Source organism: Bos javanicus, chromosome 1 (assembly GCF_032452875.1).
Source record: "Bos javanicus breed banteng chromosome 1, ARS-OSU_banteng_1.0, whole genome shotgun sequence".
NCBI lineage: Eukaryota > Metazoa > Chordata > Mammalia > Artiodactyla > Bovidae > Bos > Bos javanicus.
In genome coordinates, this window is record NC_083868.1 from 146,902,736 (window position 1) to 146,924,142 (window position 21,407).

General features: G+C 47.8%; 1 protein-coding gene across 6 annotated transcripts in view; it reads right to left on the minus strand.

Moving 5' to 3' along the window:
• Positions 1–21,407, minus strand: part of RUNX1 (RUNX family transcription factor 1) — a 273,353-nt gene that overhangs the window by 33,827 nt on the left and 218,119 nt on the right. For 5 of the 6 annotated variants that reach the window (XM_061424402.1, XM_061424387.1, XM_061424372.1 and 2 more), the window contains one exon: positions 11,559–11,750. The exons of the other annotated variant lie outside the window; for it this stretch is intronic. In XM_061424402.1, coding sequence (XP_061280386.1) covers positions 11,559–11,750 — 192 coding nt within the window. The remainder of the gene's footprint in view (positions 1–11,558; positions 11,751–21,407) is intronic. 6 annotated transcript variants of the gene reach the window in all.

The following is a 21,407-nucleotide window of genomic DNA, read 5'->3' on the forward strand; positions in this document are numbered from 1 at the left end:
CAGTATTCTAGCCTGGAGAATCCCATGGACAGAGGAGCCTGGTGGGCTACAGTCTGTGGCATCACAAAGAGTAGGACACAACTTAGCGTGCACACACACGCTAAGACATGTAAGGTCCCTTTCAATTGTAACCTGATAGCTCAATTGGTAAAGAATCCACCTGCAATGCAGGAGACTCTGGTTCCATTCCTAGGTCAGGAAGATCCTCTGGAGAAGGGATAGGCTCCCCACTCCAGTATTCTTGGGCTTCCCTGGTGGCTCAGCTGGTAAAGAATCTGCCTGCAATGCGGGAGACCTGGGTTCGATCCCTGGGTTGGGAAGATCCCCTGGAGAAGGGAAAGGCTACCCACTCCAGTATTCTGGCCTGGAGAATTTCATGGACTGTATAGTCATGGGGTCACAAAGAGTCGGACACGACTGAGCGACTTTTGCTTTCAACTGTAACCGTTTCGGTTCCATTTGACCCTGTGGAGCAGTGGGTCTGGGCCATCTTGTTGGTTTACCCAAGGAAAGTGAACATGAACAAAGCTGACACCAGGACCACTCCTTGTCCACCCCAGGGCTCTCATCGCTCCTGGAAGTAAGGAGACACACAAGGTCATTATCACAGAGCAGCTGTGTGGCTCCCAGGAGAGAACCGATGTGCAATGCCCTGGTCACGCAGCCACATGACCAAGAGCACGGTGATCGCAATCATGGTAAAAAGACCGCTGACCACAGAGGAGTGTTTAACGTGTACCAGGCTCTATGCTAAACACAGGACAAAAACATATCTCAGTCCCTGTTCACGAGGAAATGAGAGTCAATACCACATGCCCGGCATCCAGTGCTTTTGTGTATTAACTGAGTTCATCCTCACAACTCTCCAGTGATCTAAGCACCATCATTACTGTGCCCATTTCACAGATGGGGATCACAGGGCAGAGAACTGAGGTAATTCTTGCAAGGTTACCTAATCAGGAAGTGGCCAACCTGGCATCTGAATTCCCATTATCCGTATCCACACCTATGGGTCCAGATTCTGCTTTCCTCATATACTGCACTCGGGGGGTTTCCATGTGTTTTCGGAGTCCCTCTGATGAAAAGGTGGGAGGAACAGCTGACTGATGGGGTGGATGAACAGAAGAACTGGCATCCCACTTTGACGTCCACAGGCCACTGTGTTCTCCCATGAACGGCCAGGCAGGAAGTTTGAAAAATAAGAGAAATTCCTTACAGAGGCTCTAAGGCGTCTCCCCACCCCCACCCTCCCCCAAGGCGTGAAAGAACCAAATGAGGAAATCGGGAAGAGATTCTGGAATAAGAATAACAAGATTTCCTCTCCCTTCCACCTGAATTGGCAGTCTGTAATTCTGCACAAATTCAATTGTAAAGTCAAGCTTTGTAATTTGTGGAGAATCATATTAAACAGAACCACGTCTGGGCAATGGCTTTTCCCATTTAGCAACATATGGTGGCTCAGAAAGCCCAATCACATAGCAAAAATATTGTGAAAAAAAGAGCCTCTTAATCAAGGGAGCAGAGTGGGGGGAAGGGGGCCTTGGGCCATCCTTGCTGGCTTCCTGAGAACTGTGGGGGGTTAATCCTCAAAAGCCCCAGAATCTGCCCAGAATTACAACCTATTAGAGTTTAGGGCCACCTCCTTAATGGCCTTCATGATGGGTGAGGGTGGGGACTCACGTGGCTGACAGCCCCTGAGTGGCACAACAGGCAAGGCCCCCAGGATCATGCCATACACACTGTGGGTGGCTGGTGGTGGGGACTACAGCAACCAACAGCGTCAGTCACTCCAGAAGTGTGAACCGCAGCCACTTTGTGATTGCCTTCAGTCAGTGTGTGAACCAGGCAATGTCCTCGTCTTGCTTCGGGAGCTCCTGGCTCCAAAAACAAGCCAGGTGTAGACCCCATCACAGACACACGCTGCAGTTTCAAACCTGGGTGGCAGGCGGGGGAAAGAACCGCACATTTCAAAAGTTTCCACGCTCATCCTAAAGATCCCAGTCCCACTGGATGACCCGCTGGAGGGCCCACTGAAGCACAGCTTAAAACTCAGGCGGTTTACAACCAAGGACGGATGAAGATTAACAGACCCCGAGAGGAACGATCCCAATAAACCGCTTAATGGGCAGAAATGCAAAGTTGAGCCCTTGAGCTTGTGCTGACTTTTGCAGATATTTTAATAACTTTATCATTATATAATCTGCCATCTGATACGTACAGAGAGATGCACTAATGGCCGAAACAGTGGGATAACCCCCAGGAGATGAAACAGAACAATGAGGTTCGCTTCCTCAGATGACCTACAACTCCAAGAAGTGCTTGTCAGATTATTTCTTCCTCCCTTTGTACCCCGAGATACTGTTTAAAAACCTACCCAGCAAGTGTATGTGTGCAGCCCTTCCCAAGATGCTGATCTGGCCTTGGAATGACTTGCGTTGAGCCCATAAGGCTGAAGGACAGAGAGAACTTCGTCCGCAGTAGGAATCAGCGAGAACTGAGGTCCGGAGACTTCATGCCTTAAGACAGGTGAGCTGCTGCCAACCAGGGTTGTGCTGACTCCCTGGGGCTCCTCAGGGACCTTCCTTGCCCTCTGCTCTAGGGATGCTCTGGTCTTCTGACCCCTGTGTGGTCATACCCAAGTGTCAGATCCGAAGGACCATAACTCATCCTCCTTCAAGATCCCCAAAGGACTGAGCTCACCACTGCGAGGACCCAAATCTATCGTTAACCAGACCCAGTGACACTGACTTATGGGGGCTCGGCTCCAGCGACGCTGGGTGGGAGGACCAGCAGGGTGCAGAAATAAGTCCTCTTGCAGCCCATCGTGGTGTGTGTTTTAACGCTCAAGTTTCACCAGCCGATAAGTGACCTGAGGAAACGCTTGGGTCCCCCATTGCCTCCTCCGCCTGTTTGTCCACATTTTTTCCAGGTGGGAAAGCAAGGGGGGCAGGGTCCCATTTTTAGAAGGATGACCTTCTTGCTACTGCTTACAATTGGAGGTTCTTTCCCACCATCTTGAAATGATACTTGGAATGTTCTTGACCCCAAAGCTAACCCTGAGCTGGTGTGAAATCACGCTGGGCCCCAAAGTGTTGGTACTTGAGCTTGTGTCTGGAGGGAAGGACTGTCTTTTCCGCCCAATGACTGTCTTTCCTACTCACGGCTCATTCAGGGGCCTGGTGCCATGGTTCTGTTTTCCCTGGAAAAACACTTATTTCTTTTGAACAGTACATGTTTACATTCCATGCCGCTTGGAAGAGCCTGAATTAGACACTCAAACTCAAGATGCTCCAAAGCTTGATCATTAAAAATCAACTGGATAAGAAGTGGTACATTCCATTCCCTGCCCCCCACCCCCATAAATTATTAGAAGTGCCCAAAGAAACAGGAAATAAATATGATTGGCCAGTGTTTGTTTTTAGGGTGAGTTCTATACCATTATTATCATTATTTTTTATTTACTGTGGCTGGTAACTGAATCTCTAGTAGCAAAACATCACATGTTCTGCCAGAAAGAGATTACGGAAGAAAAGTGTACAGGTAAAAAACTGGGTTCGTCAGTGAAGATTTTATTTACCGGAGGAGTTTTGCAATCCGGATCTTTAATCTCCGTTAACAATTGGGCTGCTCTAGGGCTTTGAAAGCAATTGTTCAATAATAAGAAAGCTCATGTGGGGCTAAAGGCTTTGCAAGTAAAATGTGAAAATACAAATACACCCTGAAGTGGCTGGGAAGAGTTGCGCATTCCCCTGCCTCTTTACATTTTCCCCAAGCTCTGGTGCTCAGAGGGCCAGAGGGAAGGGAGGGAAGACAGAAGTAATGACCGTTCCTCAGCATTGTTTCAATCATACACGCTGAACTTTAAAGAGCACGCAAGGAACTGAATGACAGTGGACCTGTAGTTCTCTTCCATGATGGGGGGTGGGGGGAAGGGGACAATGCAAATGAGGACGATCAGCCCCGTTTGGAGAACTACAACCAACAAGCAAACACAAGTCTTTTTTTCCCTCCCCAGAGCCTTTTTGTTCCTATCGGCTTCTTCTGTTTGCCCCCTCTCTGGGTACAGACTTTTGGTAAACTCTGATACTACTTCACGGCCACAGTCAAAGTTTCATTTTTAAATATCCAAATGTGAAAGGCTATCTTGGGGTGATTTGTAAATGTGGGATTATGACATATGCAAAGTGAATCACCAGCCTTTCGCAATGGGTTTCTGGTCCACAGCGCCTGACCATTAAAGCCATTTTTAACAAGGCAGCTTGTTTCAAAACAAGTGATATGCCGGGCTCCGGGCGGTCACATTCTTGAGTCCATCCCAGCTGGCCGGCTGTGGTCTCCGTGTCATCTTCTGTCCCTACGCTTACTCCCAACCACTAACTATGTCATGAGCTTTTGGGGGCCAGGGCGAAAAAGGCACCCAGGCCTCCTGTCTCCTGCTTTTCATCGCCTCCATATTCCAGGGAAAATGCCTTTTCTCTACGACCGCTGGGTCCTCTGGTTCCATCAACATAGGTGGCCTAGGAAATGTTAAGAACTATCTGATATCATCCAGGGAAAAAAAAATCATGCGTTTTTGTGGTTGGAAATAAAAGGACCCTGATATGAGTTCCAGCAAGTGAGGGCCTGAATGAGAGTAGCTGGAAGATGGAAGTGTGGCATAAGACGCTGAGTTCACACCTACCTGCCCATCACGTCTGTTCTGGGGAAACAGACAAGGGAAAGTTGCCTCTGAACTCAACCTGATGCTCCCATCCTTTCTACCTTGGTGTAATGGGTTGAATGGTGTCCCAGAAAAGCTGTGTCCATGTTCTGATCTACGGGACTATGAACATGACCTTATTTTTTTTTAAAAAAGGGTCTTTGCAGGTGTAATGAAGTGGAGGATCTCGAGGTGAGGTCATCTGGGTTATCTAGGGGGAGATGGGTGTCTAATCCCATCACAAATGTCTTTAGAGATAGAAGAGGAGGTGACACAGAGGACGAGGCTATGTGAAGAGGGAGGCAGAGGTGGAAAACGATGCAGCCACAAGCTCAGGGAGGCAAGGAGCCACTGAAGGCTGGAAGAGGCGAGAAAGGTTCCTCCTCTAGGAACTTCAAAGGGGGTGTGGCACCTTGATGGTGGACCCTGGCCTCCAGAAATGGAAGAGGATAAATGTCTATTGTTTTAAGCCAGTAAGTTTGTGGCAATTTGTTATACCAGCCGTAGGAAATTAATATGCTTGGTTTGGTGATGCTGATCCGAATAGCCCACAATTACCAAGCCTTACCCATGGGCTGGCTCTCATGGCTGCTGTTTCACCTTTCGCAGTGGTTCCAGGATCACCAAAAGTAATTTTTACTCCCATTTTGCAGACAGGGAAACTGAGGCTTTCAGAGGTTAGGTAACTTGCCAAAAGTCCTACAGTGATACGTGGTGGAGGCCAATTTGGGGCCAAGGCAGTCTGCCTGTTGAGCTCATTCTTAGCCACCAGGCTCTGCTATCTTTCTTGGCCATGAGATTTTCAGCTTAACCTGCCTACTGTTTCACCAGCAATGGGAAGTAAGTGTTCCAACTACAGCTGTGTTAAAAACTTGCTTTTCTGAACAAAAACCTTTGGGTGTGTGTGAGAACTGGCCTAGAGATCACAAGAATAAGGGAACATTTCAGAATGTATCAAATTCACAGAAGGAATATTAGGATCAAGACCTAAAATGAACCCTTCTTTCCTCTAATTAGGAAAGATGTCCACAGGCATTAACAACGTGTTCCGGAAAGCATGGCCTGATCGCCTTGAATGACATCCATGAAAATGCTCGGTCTGAGAACGCGGTCCCGCTAAAATGTGGTTTATGATGACTAGGGTGCTGACAGCTCGCCAGATTGGCGGCTCCTTTGAAGGGCTGGTTTATTAAGTGCTTAGCTGAGAGGTGCTTGTAAATACATCACAGGCACTGGTGCAGCACTCTTCAAGGGGGTTCTGTGTTGGTGACCACGAGGTCCCTAAATAGAGTGCGGAGAAAAAGTAAGGTGGGCCGCCACTGAGCACTGCTCTGTAAGTCACGCCCCAGGTCTCGGATGGAAAGCAAGGGCAGCCCGCACTGCTGAAACCATAGGCGGACTAGGAAGTCAAGGCCTTAGGGCCTTTTTAAAAGGAAAAACAATACAAAAACTTAGCTTTTTCTCCATCCTTCATCCCCAAAGTTTTTAAATGTCTATGATGCAACTGATGGGCATGAACTTTTCAAGCTTTCCTTAATACTGATACATTGTATCAGCTAAGAAGACGGAAAATAGGACCTGAGTTCTGAGTTCCTCTAACTCTCTCCAGTCATCTAGTTCTAACACCTTGTAACCTCTCTGCCCACGGGTGAGAAGATGGGCCAGCATCGCCCACCAGGAGCCCAGGAGAGCTCTTCATTCTGTGTCCATTTCACTGTTTCTCCTTCCTTCCCTCCCCTTCTTTCCCCACTTCCTTCTTACATTTACTTATGTTTATTTATTCATGGAAACACCTGATCCAGGCTTGTTTTCCGTGTAAGATTCTGCTGTTATAGACCTCGCCAGGCTCTCAAACTCTACTCCACCTAGATAAGAGAGCTGTGTTTAGATCACTCCCTTTTCATGTTCATAGCATGTCTTGTAAGTTGATTTCTAGCACCCTCCATATTTTGCTTTGTGTAACCATGACCATTTGTAGATTGACACAGGAGAATGACTGACTGCAACCTCCAAGGTAATGCAACCGTTCCTGGCTCCCTACTTTGTTTTTGAACTTCTAGAATTGCTACAAGAGAGAGAAACAGAGAGAGAGAGAGAGGACAGGGAAGGGAAGAGATATTGTGCATTTTATTTTACCCCCAAGGCTGGAAAGGGAATTTCTCTCTCCTCCTACTGAAAGTGAAAAGATTTTTTTTTTCTTTTTTCTTTGGTCAATCCAGCTGACAAAGGTTGACATAAGTAACCCAGTATGGCTGAGAAACAAAGTCAACTCAGTATCTCAAAAAGCTACCCAGATAATAAGTGCCAGAAAGTGGTGTTTCCAAAGTAACTTTGGGTAAATCACTAGCAAAACAAAATAACTTGGAATACTAAAATTTAGGAGATGATTTCTGAGCCACCAGGGAATCCCTTCTCTCTCTCTTGTCTTAAGAGGTCAAACCCCGTCAGCCATATGAAAGTCTTAGAGCACCCACACTCCTGCAGGCTGATCAGACGTTGCTGGGGTTTAGAGGTTAAGAAGGCCTTGGTGCCACAGAAACCCACAGAGAGAGCCTTCCACGCAGGAAGGAAGGGTTGCCCCAATAAAGTGAATGGACGGCTAAGAAGCCCTCTGCCTACCCACACATCTTTCCCTTCACGCGTGCAGTGCTCAGAGAGTCATTATTCTGAGTTCAGCCTTCTTTCCCCCATCTTTAAAAACACTGCTGCTGCTGCTGCTGCTAAGTTACTTCAGTCATGTCTGACTCTGTGCGACCCCATAGATGGCAGCCCCCTGGCCCCCCCGTCCCTGGGATTCTCCAGGCAAGAACACTGGAGTGGGTTGCCATTTCCTTCTCCAATGCATGAAAGTGGAAAGTGAAAGTGAAGTCGCTCAGTCGTGTCCGACTCTTAGCGACCCCATGGACTGCAGCCCACCAGGCTCCTCCATCCATGGGATTTTCCAGGCAAGAGTACTGGAGTGGGGTGCCATTGCCTTCTCTCTTTAAAAACACACGTCTCCAAAGCAGGAAATGTATTCAGGTGCCCACCCCCGAGTCTGGCCCTAACGGTTCATTATTATCAATACCTCACGATAATAGAACCCAGTCTAATCAGGACTGCCGAGGGAATGACCAGCCCAGCACCGCTCCCATCTCCCCATGGGCGACGGGGGTTTTACTTGACACTGACCAGCCCTGTGCCTAAGTCCTTGATCCCAGGGTGGGAGCCTGGGAGAACCTGCCACCCCCCAGCACTGGTTTTGGAGCCAGAAAGGGTCTCCGTTTGAGTTCACTTCCAATCTTGGAGAATTCTGGCAATCGTTAACCTCTGAGGTTCAGTTTCTCTGCCTATAAACCACATCTACAGGATTGTAGGAATAACACAATGTATAAAAAAGGTCTGACTTGTACCAAAAGATAACTGTTCCCATTAAAGGGTTAAGCCTTGTGCCTTGATGCTGACGGCAAGACAGACCAAAAACAAAACTTGGCTTCTTAAGTTTCTCTGGTTTTGACAGTTTTCTGCACCAGTAGATTTCACCCTGTCTCTGCTTTCCCCGAAAGGAGGGAGTTACATACATGGCTTAAATGTGGTTCGTCATTTTTGGTAAATCAGGAGTCAGATTCTTAAACCTATTGCTCGGGTTGCCTGAAGCCATCTCTAAGGGGAGGTGTGGCTGACGCGGTGGCAGCGGCTCCCTTTTTGTCTAGACTCTGCCTGGTCCATCTTTCAAAAGAACGCGTGTCGAGTTTTCTTTCCTGTGACTGGGAAAGAAATCTAAAACTCGGCCGTACAAGTGCGTGATGATGTCCTGACTTGCTTAAACGTGCAGCCATGACCAAATGGCTTTCTGTTTGATTTTAAGACCTGGTAAAGTAGGAAGTTGAAATTAACCTCAGCCCTTTTATAGCTGAAACCTCAACAAATAAACAGTGGTTTGGTGGCATGGCAACCTAGCCCCCCTTTTCCATCTGTACCCTGCTTCAGATCATTTGAGGTGTCTATTTTGAGTGCTTCGTAAGCACATCTGATTCTAGATAAATAGAGGCAGTATCCTAGATCTGTGATTTCGTACTGAAGGAGTTAAAAGACCAGGCACGACCCTCCGATGAAGCCCGAGAAAGACTGGGTCCATCAGCCTATCGACCCGGGATCTTTCGGAGCCCCTAACTGCTGACGATTCCACCAGGCTGAAAACATCCACCCATTGGTTCGGCACGGCTGTAAAACTGCTCTTGTTAATACTATGGGGATGTTTTTCTTCCAACTACTGCAGCCATTTCAAAGAGAGCCATAAACACATGCTGAATTTTTATACAAAGCATCTTCTTAAATATAATATAGAAGCTCTAGTGCTAAGCTGGGAAAATAACCATTTTCATATCCATCAAGAACAAAATGAAAGTTTTGGCTGAAAGAGACTTTACTGTGATTCCTGTTAACTTTCTAATTTCAGGGGAAAAAAAAAAATCCCAAGGGTCTACTCGAAACAGGAAGAAAGTAAAAAAGCATTAGATTTCTAATGGGAAAAAAGAAAGGAAAAGGAAAAGTCGTTTTACATAAAACTCTCCCAGATACTTATTTTTTAAAAGCTGTTCCTACAGTTTTACAAGTGATGTCCTGAACGGCAAATCATATTTTGAAAAGAAAGGACATTGGTGACATAGTTAACACATTCTCTATAGAGTAGCAACTAAGACTCCAGGGCACTCTGAAAGCAAGTTATTATTACTTAGAGGTTACTATTACTTAGAGGTTGCAGAAGTAAAAAAGTTTTTAAAAGGAACAAGAAAGGGGGTTAAACCTGATACTGTGCTAAGCATACAGTATTCCAATGAGCTGAGGAATGCCTGTCAGTGGCAATGCCTCAGACCAAGAGCTGCTGACGGCTGAGGATAAGAATTCAACACCCCACCCCCAGGCCCACCATTTTCTTTTCGGTAAAGAGAGTGTATCTGATCAGGAAGAGAAATCAGATCTGGTTCACTCTTCATCAAAACCGAAACCAAGCCAGACTCCTGGTGATGATTTCCACCAGCCCCCATGTGGTTCAAGTTTCCATTGCCTTTCAAAATGCTTCATAATTTTGGTTTCAAGCAGTAGAAAAAGGCAAATCCCTTTATCAGCCCAGAAGTAGAAATGGTCAGTGACGCAGTGAGAGGATAAGAAAACTGAAGTCTCCCTTTGAATGTTACAAGTGAAATCCTGCAGATGACACGCATGTAAATGGCCCTAAACACAAGATCCAGCCATCTCCTAAAGAATTTTATTCTATTTAGAAGAAAAGCAGCAATTCCCCCGCCCCGCCAAGCCCATCTCACTTAATGTGCCATTTGCTCTAATTTCTCATACACGCTTGCATTTTGGAATTTCAAAAAATCAATATGCATATTTTGCATGAGTATGTGATGATGAAGCACCAGGAAACCAATGGTTTCATGGGACCTCTTCTTAAATACAGATCAGAGGCAACTGGAGATGAGAGGCAGCCCTCCCAAAGCCAAGCTTGGGTTTCTGCTGTCCACCAAAGGGCTCATCTACAGAAAGACCCTTTGACAGCTGTCCGCATAGGATCTTACATGAGGGGGAATCTCTGGGAATTTTTCATGCAAATAAGAGAACCTTCCCCAGAGACGTGAGAGTGAACAGCATGGGCCATCAGGCTCTGGGGAAGACGATGGAATTCCCTTTTGAGAGCCCCATATGTGCTAATCCCAAAAGAAAGCTATGGGCTGGAAACCCTCAAGGACTTGGGATTCTTAGCATCTCACAATAACAGCTCAGAACACAGAGAACGCCCAGGAAATCTAAGTTCTGCTGTCCCAGAAGGTCAGGTGCACATCCCCTGCTGGCCACCTGCCCCAGATGGGCCCCTTATCTTTTCCTGTGAGTCAAGCAAGCCTGCCCCTTTGAGAAAGGAATCTTACTGCAACCCTACCATACACAGCTGTGTCCCGCACACTCTGAGAAAAACCACTGCATTTCGGAAATTTGAAATGGTATCACAGAGCAAATAATCACTGACGTCAGTGCTTTCTGCAGTGTAAATGAACTCTGGGTATTATCTCATTTGGCACAGTGGGTTTTATGCAATTACTGTATTTTACAGTGTTTTTGCCATTGCCAGCTAACCCCTACGGTGGTGGGAGCAGGGAGAGTCCACCTTCTGGACTGACTGCAAATTCATTAGTTGCAATGAATACCCTGAATAGGATGGCGTCCAGACACTCATATTTCCTTATATTTTCAAAAGGACGTGCATAAAATACAAACCCCACAAATAATCAGGAAGGACATGAAACATCTTAACCATCACCTGGCTTGATGCGTGCCACGTGTATCTTCAAGCCAAGTTAAGTGAGAAAATGGCATGGCCAGAGCTCCTGCGTAAGAAATTCCAGACATGATCTACATAGGGATATATACATAACTGGATATACAGGACTTCCCTGGTGGCTCAGTGGTAAAGAATCTGCCTGCCAATGCAGGAAACGTGGGTTCGATCCCTGAGTCGGGAAGATCCCCTGGAGGAGGAGATGGCCACGCCACTCCAGGATTCTTGCCTAAAGAAATCCTCATGGACAGAGGAGCCTGGCAGGCGACGGTCCAGGGGGTCGCAAAGAGACAGACAGGACTGAGCGACTCAGCAACACCCTCTCTATATCCTCTGTAGCAGGGCCTTTCAGTCTGGGGGCCTTGTCACAAAGCAACTCTGACTCAGTAGCTCTGGGGTTGGCCGGGGGTAGGGTGGAGTGGGGGGACACTCTGCTGTTATCAAGCTCTCAGGCTGCTTGCTGGTCCAGGGAAGTGGGGAGGAGAAGCCACGATGGGTCTGGGTGGGTTCTGCCCAAGGGCGAGGCTCCGTCCGGGTACTTACCCTGCATCTGACTCTGAGGCTGAGGGTTAAAGGCAGTGGAGTGGTTCAAGGAGGCCCGAGGGTTGGGTGTGGGGGCTGGGTGGTGTGGGCTGACCCTCATGGCCGTTCGCCGCAGCTGCTCCAGTTCACTGAGCCGCTCGGAAAAGGACAAGCTCCCAGGCTTGGTCTGATCATCTAGTTTCTGACGATGTCCTATTGTGGGGAGGGGGTGGGGAGGGGGAGAGGGAGGCAAGGAAGGAGGGAGGCAAGAGATCAGAAAATGTACACTGAGGATTTGCTAGAAGTCGGGTGTTTCTGGGTCTCCCCTCCCTCTCCCCTCACCGCCTCCCCATGCCCCATGTGGACCTGCTGGAGACCTGCTCATTCACAGGCACCCCTGGGGATTCGGGGCTGGCACATGGGGGACCCCTTTCATCACATTGCTCATGAAGCGCTCCTTCGATCTGGCCCCGGGCGCCCACCTCAACCTTCTGCACCCATCTGCACGGGGCGGAAGGCAGAGGGTACGCTGGGCTTGGTGGCAGAGGTGGTGGATGGCGGGAGAAGGGGGGAAGGGGCAGTTGTTTGGCCCTGAGCTGTGGGCTGGAGAAGGAGCCCCAACAGCTTGCCCCCCAACACACACCCAAGCCCGGCTGGTTTCAGAGCAGCGAAGTGGGCCCTGGAGCTTAGCAGCAGGTCCCTGCCAACAGGAAATGAGGTGTGGCTACCAACCACAGCCCTGAGAGGTCAGATTTCCTGTTAAGTGCGGGGCAAGGGCCCCTTCTCCGCTCCTCACCAGCTCTCTGAGAGCATCCTCTCCTCCCTGGAGCCGACTTCCCTGGGCTCGGCCTCCATGGGTCGGAGATTCGCAGCAGCCGGGGCCCCTGGAGCCCAGAGCGGGCTGCCAGCAGAGTGGAGGTGCTTCCCCGGGGGGCGTCTGGAAATCCAAGGCGGGGAGGGGGCCCTCAGCACCTCGGGAGCCAGCAAGTGTCCTCGCCTGCCTGGCTCCTTGTCAAAGTCACTGTCACCAGGATGCAAGCAGAAACCCTGCACTAGAAAAGGGCCAGGAGGGTTGGGTTTCCTCTTTCCTCCCTTAGTTCTTCATCAAAATGTCTTTTAAAAAAATGTATTTACTTTCTGACTGCACTTCGGGGCTTATGGGATCCTAGTTCCCCGACTAGGGATTGAACCTGTGCCCCCTGCAGTGGAAAGGCAGAGTCTTAACCGATGGAAGGCCAGGGGAGTCCCCACAATGTCTTTAAAGCAGAGATTTAGGCCCGTCGAGCAGAGCTGAGGATCCCAGGTACCCACGTAGCCATGTGGGTTAGAGGGGTGGGGCTGGGCTTGGCCAATTCATTGGAAGAAAGAGCCACTGACCAATTTCACAACTCACCTCCCACCCCGCCTCTGTCGTCAAGGGACCTTAAAACAAGACTGGGGAAGCAGCCCCCTTGGCAGCACACTCCAGTGGCCTTCCCCATGCCCGACCCCCTCCTCAGTGAGAAAGATGATCCCTGGATTCCAGCACCCCCGCTGCCACCCCCAGCCTGGGGTGGGAAGGGAGTTGGGAGAAGTACATTTTAGCCCAGCTCCCAATGGCTACAATTATAAAATTAAATTTTATAACTTGTATTATGGTTCCAAATCTCCGTGGTTTGCCGTTTCTTCCTGCTGCCAGGCCCCTTGGCACAGCTGATGCTGTCTCAAATTCCAGACCAGAAAAAGGACCCACTATACTGCAGCGATTTTATCACGAGCAAGACCTGTTTGGCTCCGAGATGAGGAAAAATACTTAAGCATAATATTTGTGTAGTTCAAATGCAATGCTCCCTCTTTTCATGTGTCACCAAGGCAAATCTGGTCTCTGGTTCAGCCCCTGCAGCCCACAGCCCTCTGCCTGAACCAGGCAGACCGTGTCACGTGGGCCCAGCACACATGCAAGGCCTCCTACCCGCTGAGTATTTTAAGCACCGGCCTTGTGGGTGAAAGGCCACAGGGCCAGCTCCCAGAACAACCCCTGCCACGCCTTTTCCTCAGAGGGACGAAAACAATCTTTTTCTAGAACATTCTATGTCAGTCCATCATGGAGTCGTTCGTGGTCTCCGCATGGAGCGTCTCGGAGACTCCTCCCTCCTCTTATCTCTGAGACACATTCTCGCTTCCTGACGGTCAGACTGAAAAATCTGAAGCTTTCTTGCAGAGGAGCAAACGATACCAACTCAAAGGTCATCCCAAGCACATTAGTATGGCCCTTTCCATGCCTATCACCACCTAGCACCTGGAGTTAGAAGTCAAGGAGAGAAGGCAGGACACATACTTCTGGAAAGTTCTACCACCTCAGAAAGAATGCCAGTTGGCATAGGGAGTGGTGCAGAGGCTTCTAGCAGGTTTTGTACGCATTTCAAAACTGCACACTCCTTGGGCACCCAGTGGTGATTTTTCTAAGGACAGGGTGTCAAGGACAGTAGGTGATCCAGGAGAATGATGTGTACCAGATCATTCCGAACACATGCATTTGGTGTTTTGGAGCCTCCGGCCAGCCTTTGAAGAGAGGCCTTTGGTTGTGTCTACCTCAGTCCCCAAGCTTGGGGAACACGTACCACCAAGAAACTAAACAGGAATAAGTCATTTCAGGGAAGCCACTACTCTGGCTGGGCACAATGCAAGATATATGTATATTTTTTAACGAGACCCCTTCTCATCACTCTAGGCTTGAAAACAAAGTTTCAACGTGTGAGCAGTTTTTGCACCAGCTGACACCTGCCAAAATCGTAGTCATTTACAGAGATTAACTGATGACTGTCTGCTTCAGCAGGAATGTTTGGGCATAGCTCTCAGAGAAAACAATTCTTCACTCTAAGCTCTGTTCTAAGCCCTGAGAGTCTCAGGGCTGAGTTTAATGCCGGAGGAGGGGTGAGAGTTCACCCCACACCCTCCCTGCATGTGATCCTGGAGTAAGTCAGAGCGGTATTACTCTCCCGGGGACCCTGAGACCCTCCTCCCCACTTGAGCTGGAGAGCTGGAACACCGAGACACGGGGGAGATAAAAAGCATTATATTAAAGGTGTGGTTCTGATGCATTCAGAAGCTAGATCAAAGGAAGACCTAATTCTTCTTTTCTGAAACCATCAGATTTCGTGTGCCAAAGAGCAATATATATATATTTTTTGCATGAAATATAGAAGCTTCCGATACAAACTTTCAAGCTGGGGAAAATGAATGCTTTTTCTGTCTCCAGTTTCCTGTATCTGTGTGCAATTAAGATGTCAGTTTGCTCCCTGAATTTTAAATACAGGAGTATGGAGAATGTCCACTATCAAATTCATTTTTCTTCTTTCTTACTGACTACTGGGCTTTCGAGGGCAACAGGGAATTCAACCCTGGATCAAACCTTCTGGTGGAAATTATGTGAAGCCTCAAACACATGTATGTTGGCAGCCTGGAGTTTTTGGACACGTTGGCAGTCAACTGTGCATGTTTACAAGGTTGTCTTGAACACAGTCACAACCTCACGATGTCACACAGGGACATCTGATCCTAAATTATGTTTCTCTATTACTATTCTCATATTTTTTTAAAAAGTACTTGATTAGAATTTTATATTTATGCAAAACTATACAAAGCCAAAAGAACCACCACCAAAAAGAATAAAAACTAATTCATCCCATCTGCTAAATTTTACTTCATTCCAAAGACGTACGTGCTGCAGTCTTCTGGAATGGGTGCCCACTGGGCATCCCTAAATGTTAGGATATTTGTGATGGTTAATGAGACCAGCTTTTAGTTTTCTGCTACTGAAAACAAGGCTGAGTGGGTATGCATATTTCACTGACAACTGAAGTCCCCTTTTCAGGAAACCATTGTTGATCTGTGGTTCAAAGTAACTGAAATACAATATAAATCATTCTCGAATTATAATGGCTACTGTCCCAATAAATCCATCCTACACTGAAAATATCACAGGCTGAAAATGCATTTAAAACACCTAACCCATCAAACATCTTAGCCTACCTTAAATGTTGTCAGCACATTAGCCTAGAGTTGGGCAAAATCATCTAATACAAAACCTATTTCATAATCACATGTTGACCATCTCAAGGCATTTATTGAATACTGTGCATAATGAAACTGAAAAACAGAACTGTCATCTGAATACAGGCGGTTGCATGTTTATCTGTTGTTGATCCCTAAGAGGTCACGGCTGATCACACAAGCAGCTCACCACGCATCGCGAGCCCAGGAAAAGATCAAAGTTCACAATTCAAAGTATAGTTTCTACTGAGTATGCACCACGTTCATGTCATTGTAAAGCAAAAAAAAATCCAAGTAGAACCATTCTAAGTCAGGGACAGTCTGTATACGATCATCTATGAAAGAAAATGGATAAGACTAGGTTGTCACCTTTCCTTGTCAAGTTTTGTGTAGAGAGAATCATTTTCTGACAGCAAACATGTAAGTCCATGTTTCTGATGTAAGTTTACTGATTTTCTTGATAGATTCTCAGCAGAAAAATTAGAAAAGGCATGTACTCAAAGCATTGTCAACATGAGCAGCTGAGAAAAACTGATGCAAAATGAAAAGACCAAAAAGACATCTATCTATATACGTGTGTGTATACACATCTCTGGCTTCCCTCGTGGCTCAGCAGTAAAGAATCAGCCTACAATGCAGGAGATGTGGGTTTGATCCCTGGGTTGGGAAGATCCCCTGGAAAAGCAAATGGTAAACCACTTCAGTATTCTTGCCTGAGAAATTCCATGGACAGAGGAGCATGGTGGGCTACAGTCCACGGGTTCAAAAGAGCAGGACACAACTTAGTGAGTAAAACCACCCATGTGTATCTCTGTCTTCCTCCATCCATCCATCCATCTATCTCACTGTGATTCTTTCAAAAAGGTGTATCTTTTTCAAAAGATGTTTGCCAATCAATCTGATGCTAACGACAACATCTGGATATAAAAACATCAATATTTCTTTCTTTAATATGCTATCCTTTATGGACTAGGGAAAATAAACTGACGAGTCTAGAAGATAGCTCATTTTTCCTGGTATAATATTCTAACTTCTGGGCTCCAGAGTCAACAAAGTCATTGGGACTTTAAAGTAATGATTCTGAATGTGGATGTGATCCTTCCTCAAAGCCCGTTGCAGGTGGTGAAGTAAACCTTTCTAACTGCAAACCTATCCATCTGCTGGCTAATGAACACTGGGAAATACTGTCCCATATTGTGTATAGGTTATATATACACAGATTTATATATATATAATTATATAATAATGCATAGATTGTATATACATTATATACACAATACATAAAAACATATGCTGAGATATGTTACTAAACTGGAATACATACTATCAGTTCAGTTCAGTTCAGTCGCTCAGTCGTGTCTGCCTAGTTGCAACCCCATGGACTGCAGCACGCCAGGCCTCCCTGTCCATCCCCAGCTCCCTTAGTTTACGCAAACTCATGTCCATGGAGTCGGTGACGCCATCCAACCATCTCATCCTCTGTCATCCCCTTCTCCTCCTGCCTTCAATCCTTCCCAGCATCAGGGTCTTTTCACATGAGTCATACTATAATACATGTTTCTGTATCACCCGATGGTATGTATACACGGGTAGCCTAACTTTGGAGTGCTGCGGTTCACGTGGTCGCAGGAGTCAGACGCAACTGAGTGACTGAACAACAGCTAGCCCAACTTTCCCTCCACCTCCTCCCATACCATTTAGCTTAGAGAACAGCGAAAGGCTGAAGTCCTTCCGAACTGAAAGGCTAGAGGAATTAGCTTCATTTTTAAACTCCTACACGGCAGTGAAGTTCAGAGAGATTATGTCATTTACCCAGTCTCACACAGCCAACTAGACGAACAGCAGGTCTGAAAACACACCCACTCCCTCAACACCCCACCCCTCACGCTCCATGCACTTAGAAATACCCATTTCCCTGACTCCCACATGATCAGAGCCACAGTGTCCCTTGGCTGCCCATCACACGGACCCTGGACACTTGCACGACATGCACCCTCTGCCTTGACCATCCCACTTCCGTTCCCGGCTTGCCTTAGAACAGAAGATAGCCAGAGCTGTGAGGGGGACCCCTCCCAGAGAGCTGGGTCTCACACATCTGCATGGGCATCAGAGTCTCCTAATGTCCTGGCAGGTCTGGGGGCAGGACCGCCAAGTTCAGAAGAAGATCCGGGTGACGCAGAGGCTGCTGGGGTTCCCGGGGAGTGTGATGGTGAGTGTCAGCCACTCCTCCCTGCCGTGCACGTGTTTCCAACCTACTGCTCGTCTGTTGTGGGCTGGAAACTAAAACACCAAATCTACCAGAACCATGTTTAGACTACGTGCCCATGGACACTGAGTGATGGCCTTGTTTTGGTGATAACTATTTTGTGGTCTTTAAAAACTTTTTTTTTTTTTTTTAAGATACTTCAGTGTACAGAGTGCCTGAAAATGGGAAAACTCTGCCTGAAGACAGCTGTGACTGTCTCTCTCCCACCATCTTGGAGAGGACCCTGTGAGTCACTGCTGCAATCATCAGGAGGGTCAGGGAGGGGAACCCAGAATTCTCAAATAGGAAATGACTTCTGCCCTGTTGCCTAAGGAGAGGCTTCAGGGAATAGCAGAAAAGGGTTACGTGGATCCTACGAGTCCTTCCCAGAAATGCAGGGGTTATGACCTCGGAGCCCCTGAAAGGATGAGGGTGTTCATGGGCTGTGCTGTGCTTGGTCGCTCAGTCGTGTCTCACTCTGTGCGACTCATGGACTGTAGCCCACCAGGCTCCTCTGTCCATGGGATTCTCCAGGCAAGAATACTGGAGTGGGTTGCCAGTGCCCTCCTCCAGGGGATCTTCCCAACCCAGGGACCGAACCCAAGTCTCCTGCATTGCAGGCAGATTCTTTACTGTCTGAGCCACGAGGGAAGCCCAAGAACACTGGAGTGAGCTTCAGTGGAGAAGGCTATCCCTTCTCCAGGAGATCTTCCCGATCCAGGAATTGAACTGGGAATCCTGCATTGCAGACGGACTTTTTTTTTTACCAGCTGAGCTACCAGAGAAGCCTGGGGGTGTTCATACGGATGCTTTAATCCCTCTCCCTGAGAGAAACAGCATGGCACCATCGAAATGGGACTGCCAGTCTGGATGTTAATAACTCTCCATCCTAAATCTGCTTTTCTACCCAACTTTCCTGTGGACAAGAGCAAGTCTCTTCATCGCTCAGCCTCCTTATCTGGAAGCCTGGAATTAAAGGACTAAGACGGATTACTGCAAGGGACTCTGAAAGCATTCACAGCAATTACATCTGCAGGGATTCAACTCAACCGGATCCTGTTCGACGACTCTAAGCAGGGGCTCTCTTGAACAACTTCACGTGACGTTAGGACTCTCAAGAGTTTGCTTTCTGCCTCTTTTTCAGGCAGATCCCAGGCCTTTAGGAGCCATCAGGCTGGTCTTCAGAATTCTAATTCAAAAACGGGAATTTCTCCCGCCTGCCCTATCTTGGGTGCACTGATGGTTGGCAGCTTTGCACAAGGCATCCTTAAAACTCACTCCCTACCCCGTGTCTCCTGCTGTTTCAGCCATGGCCCTCTGAACAGTTGCGAGCAACCTTGGACGTCAGTTTTCACAGATCCTTTCCCCCTTTCCCCTGGAGCCTTCACTGAGCATTTCCTGGGACCTACCAGCCAGATCATCCCTTTCTGTTTCTGCCCCTTCCCCACGACGGCCCAAAGGCTGCATCTGGAGGGAATGGGCCGTTCAAGTCACCTTAAAAACCTGCTAACAGGTTGTCAAGGGCGGCAGTTGGGGGGCGGGGGGTGGGGGTAGGGAAGACCACTGTGCAGAACCTTAATCCAGGGTATCATCTTCCTGCTTCCCTCATTGGTTAGAAAACAATGGTACTTTTCAGTTCCCTGGCCACGCCCTCCCGTCAGCGGTCAGAGGAATGTAGGCTGAGATCAACACCCATCGTCCCACGTGTGCAGCTGTCCTGCTCCCTCACCCACACGCCTGGTACACAGCTTCTCTTCCCTCCGTGCGTGAGCCTTCTAAGTCATATGGAGCCGGTGGGGAGAAGCCACCAGGGTGCCAACGCTTCCTAGGCCATAAGTTTCAACTGATTGATTCTATAGATGTGACGTTTACCCCCGGAGAATCACCAACAGGGACTGCGATGGGTATGGTTGAGAGGAGCTTAGGTTCTCTTGCAGGTTGCTGTTCAGTTGCTCAGTTGTGTCTGACTCTTTGCAACCCCATGGACTGCAGCATGCCAGGGCTCCCTGTCCATCAGCATCTCCCGGAGTTTGCTCAAACTCATGTCCATTGAGTCGATGATGCCATCCAACCATCTCATCCTCTGTTGTCTCCTTCTCCTCCTGCCTTCAATCCTTCCCAGCATTAGGGTCTTTTCCTATGAGTCAGTTCTTTGCATCAGGTGGCCAAAGCATTGGAGTTTCAGCTTCAACATCAGTCCTTCCAATGAGTATTCAGGGTCGATTTCCTTTAGGACTGACTGGCTTGAGCTCCTTGCAGTCCAAGGGACTTTCAAGAGTCTTCTCCAACACCACAGTTCGAAAGCATCAATTCTTTGGCACTCAGCTTTCTTTATGGTTTAACTCTCACATCTGTACTACTGCAAAAACCATGGCTTTGACTAGATGAGCCTTTGTCGGCAAAGTGTCTCTGCTTTTTAATATGCTGTCTAGGTTGGTCATAGCTTTTCTTCCAAGGAACAAGCGTCTTTTAATTACATGGCTGCAGTCATCTTCCGCAGTGATGTGGGGGCTCAAGAAAATAAAGTCTGTTATTGTTTCCAGGTAAGTGAGTGAGACTTGAGTCTGTGTGTGTTGGGGGCTTGTCTATCCTGGGTCTTCCCATCCATGGTCCTACACTGGCTCCTCACAGGGCATAACGTACATACTTTAAAGGTCAGGCTGGCTTTTGCTAAGCCTACTTTCTAGACTAGAAGGCAGACAGCCTGAATTCCCTGCTTTGCTCCAGCCATACCGGCCACCTTACGACTGCTCCTATATGCCTGCCTCAGGGCCTTTGTACCTGCTGTTTCCTCTTCCCAGGACATGTAGTCTCCAGATACACTTAAGTTTCATCTTCTCCCTGAGGAATTTCTCAACACCCTAGGTTAAGCCACACCTTCTCCAACCTGGCCAGTTCCAAGCCCTTTATCGCTGGTTTTCTCCATAGCATTTATTAATGTTATTTATGGTTTGTCTCTGCCCACTAGGCTGCAAGCTGTATGAGCCAGGGACTTTGTCCCTTTTCTTCACACCCGTATCCCCAGTGCAGAGAAGAGGACCTGGCACAGCAAGCTCACTGAACATTCACTGACTGACTGACTGACCAGCTGAATGCTGGTGCCAACCAACTGTCCTCCATTAGATTGCGGGGAAGCAGGATTATTCAGGGCAAAGGAAATTTGAACAACAGTTTTTAGCTGAAATAAAACTGTGGAGGGCTCAGAAAAACTACTTAGGGAGGAAAAATATCATCATGGAACATAGAGAGTTTTGTGTGGAGAGCTGTCTTATGGGAAGTTGAACAGTCCGCAAAACTGGTCCTCTCTATTTTTTTTCCTTCATTACACAAAAAGATAAAAAGAATGGATAAAAGGCCTTTTGTGTGGAGCTGAGTGCAGTACCCTCACATAAGCAAGGCACTGCTAGAGCTTGCTTGTGTTTTTGGAGAGAGTATCCCCCCACATACACACTCACACACTCACACACAGCATCTCATGTCCCTAGACACAGGCTAAGACACAACTGGTAGAGCAAAGCCTGAAAGGAAAGGTGTAGAAAGTGGAGAGTGAAGCTGGCTGGGACCACGACGAGAACAACTAACCCAGACTTGAG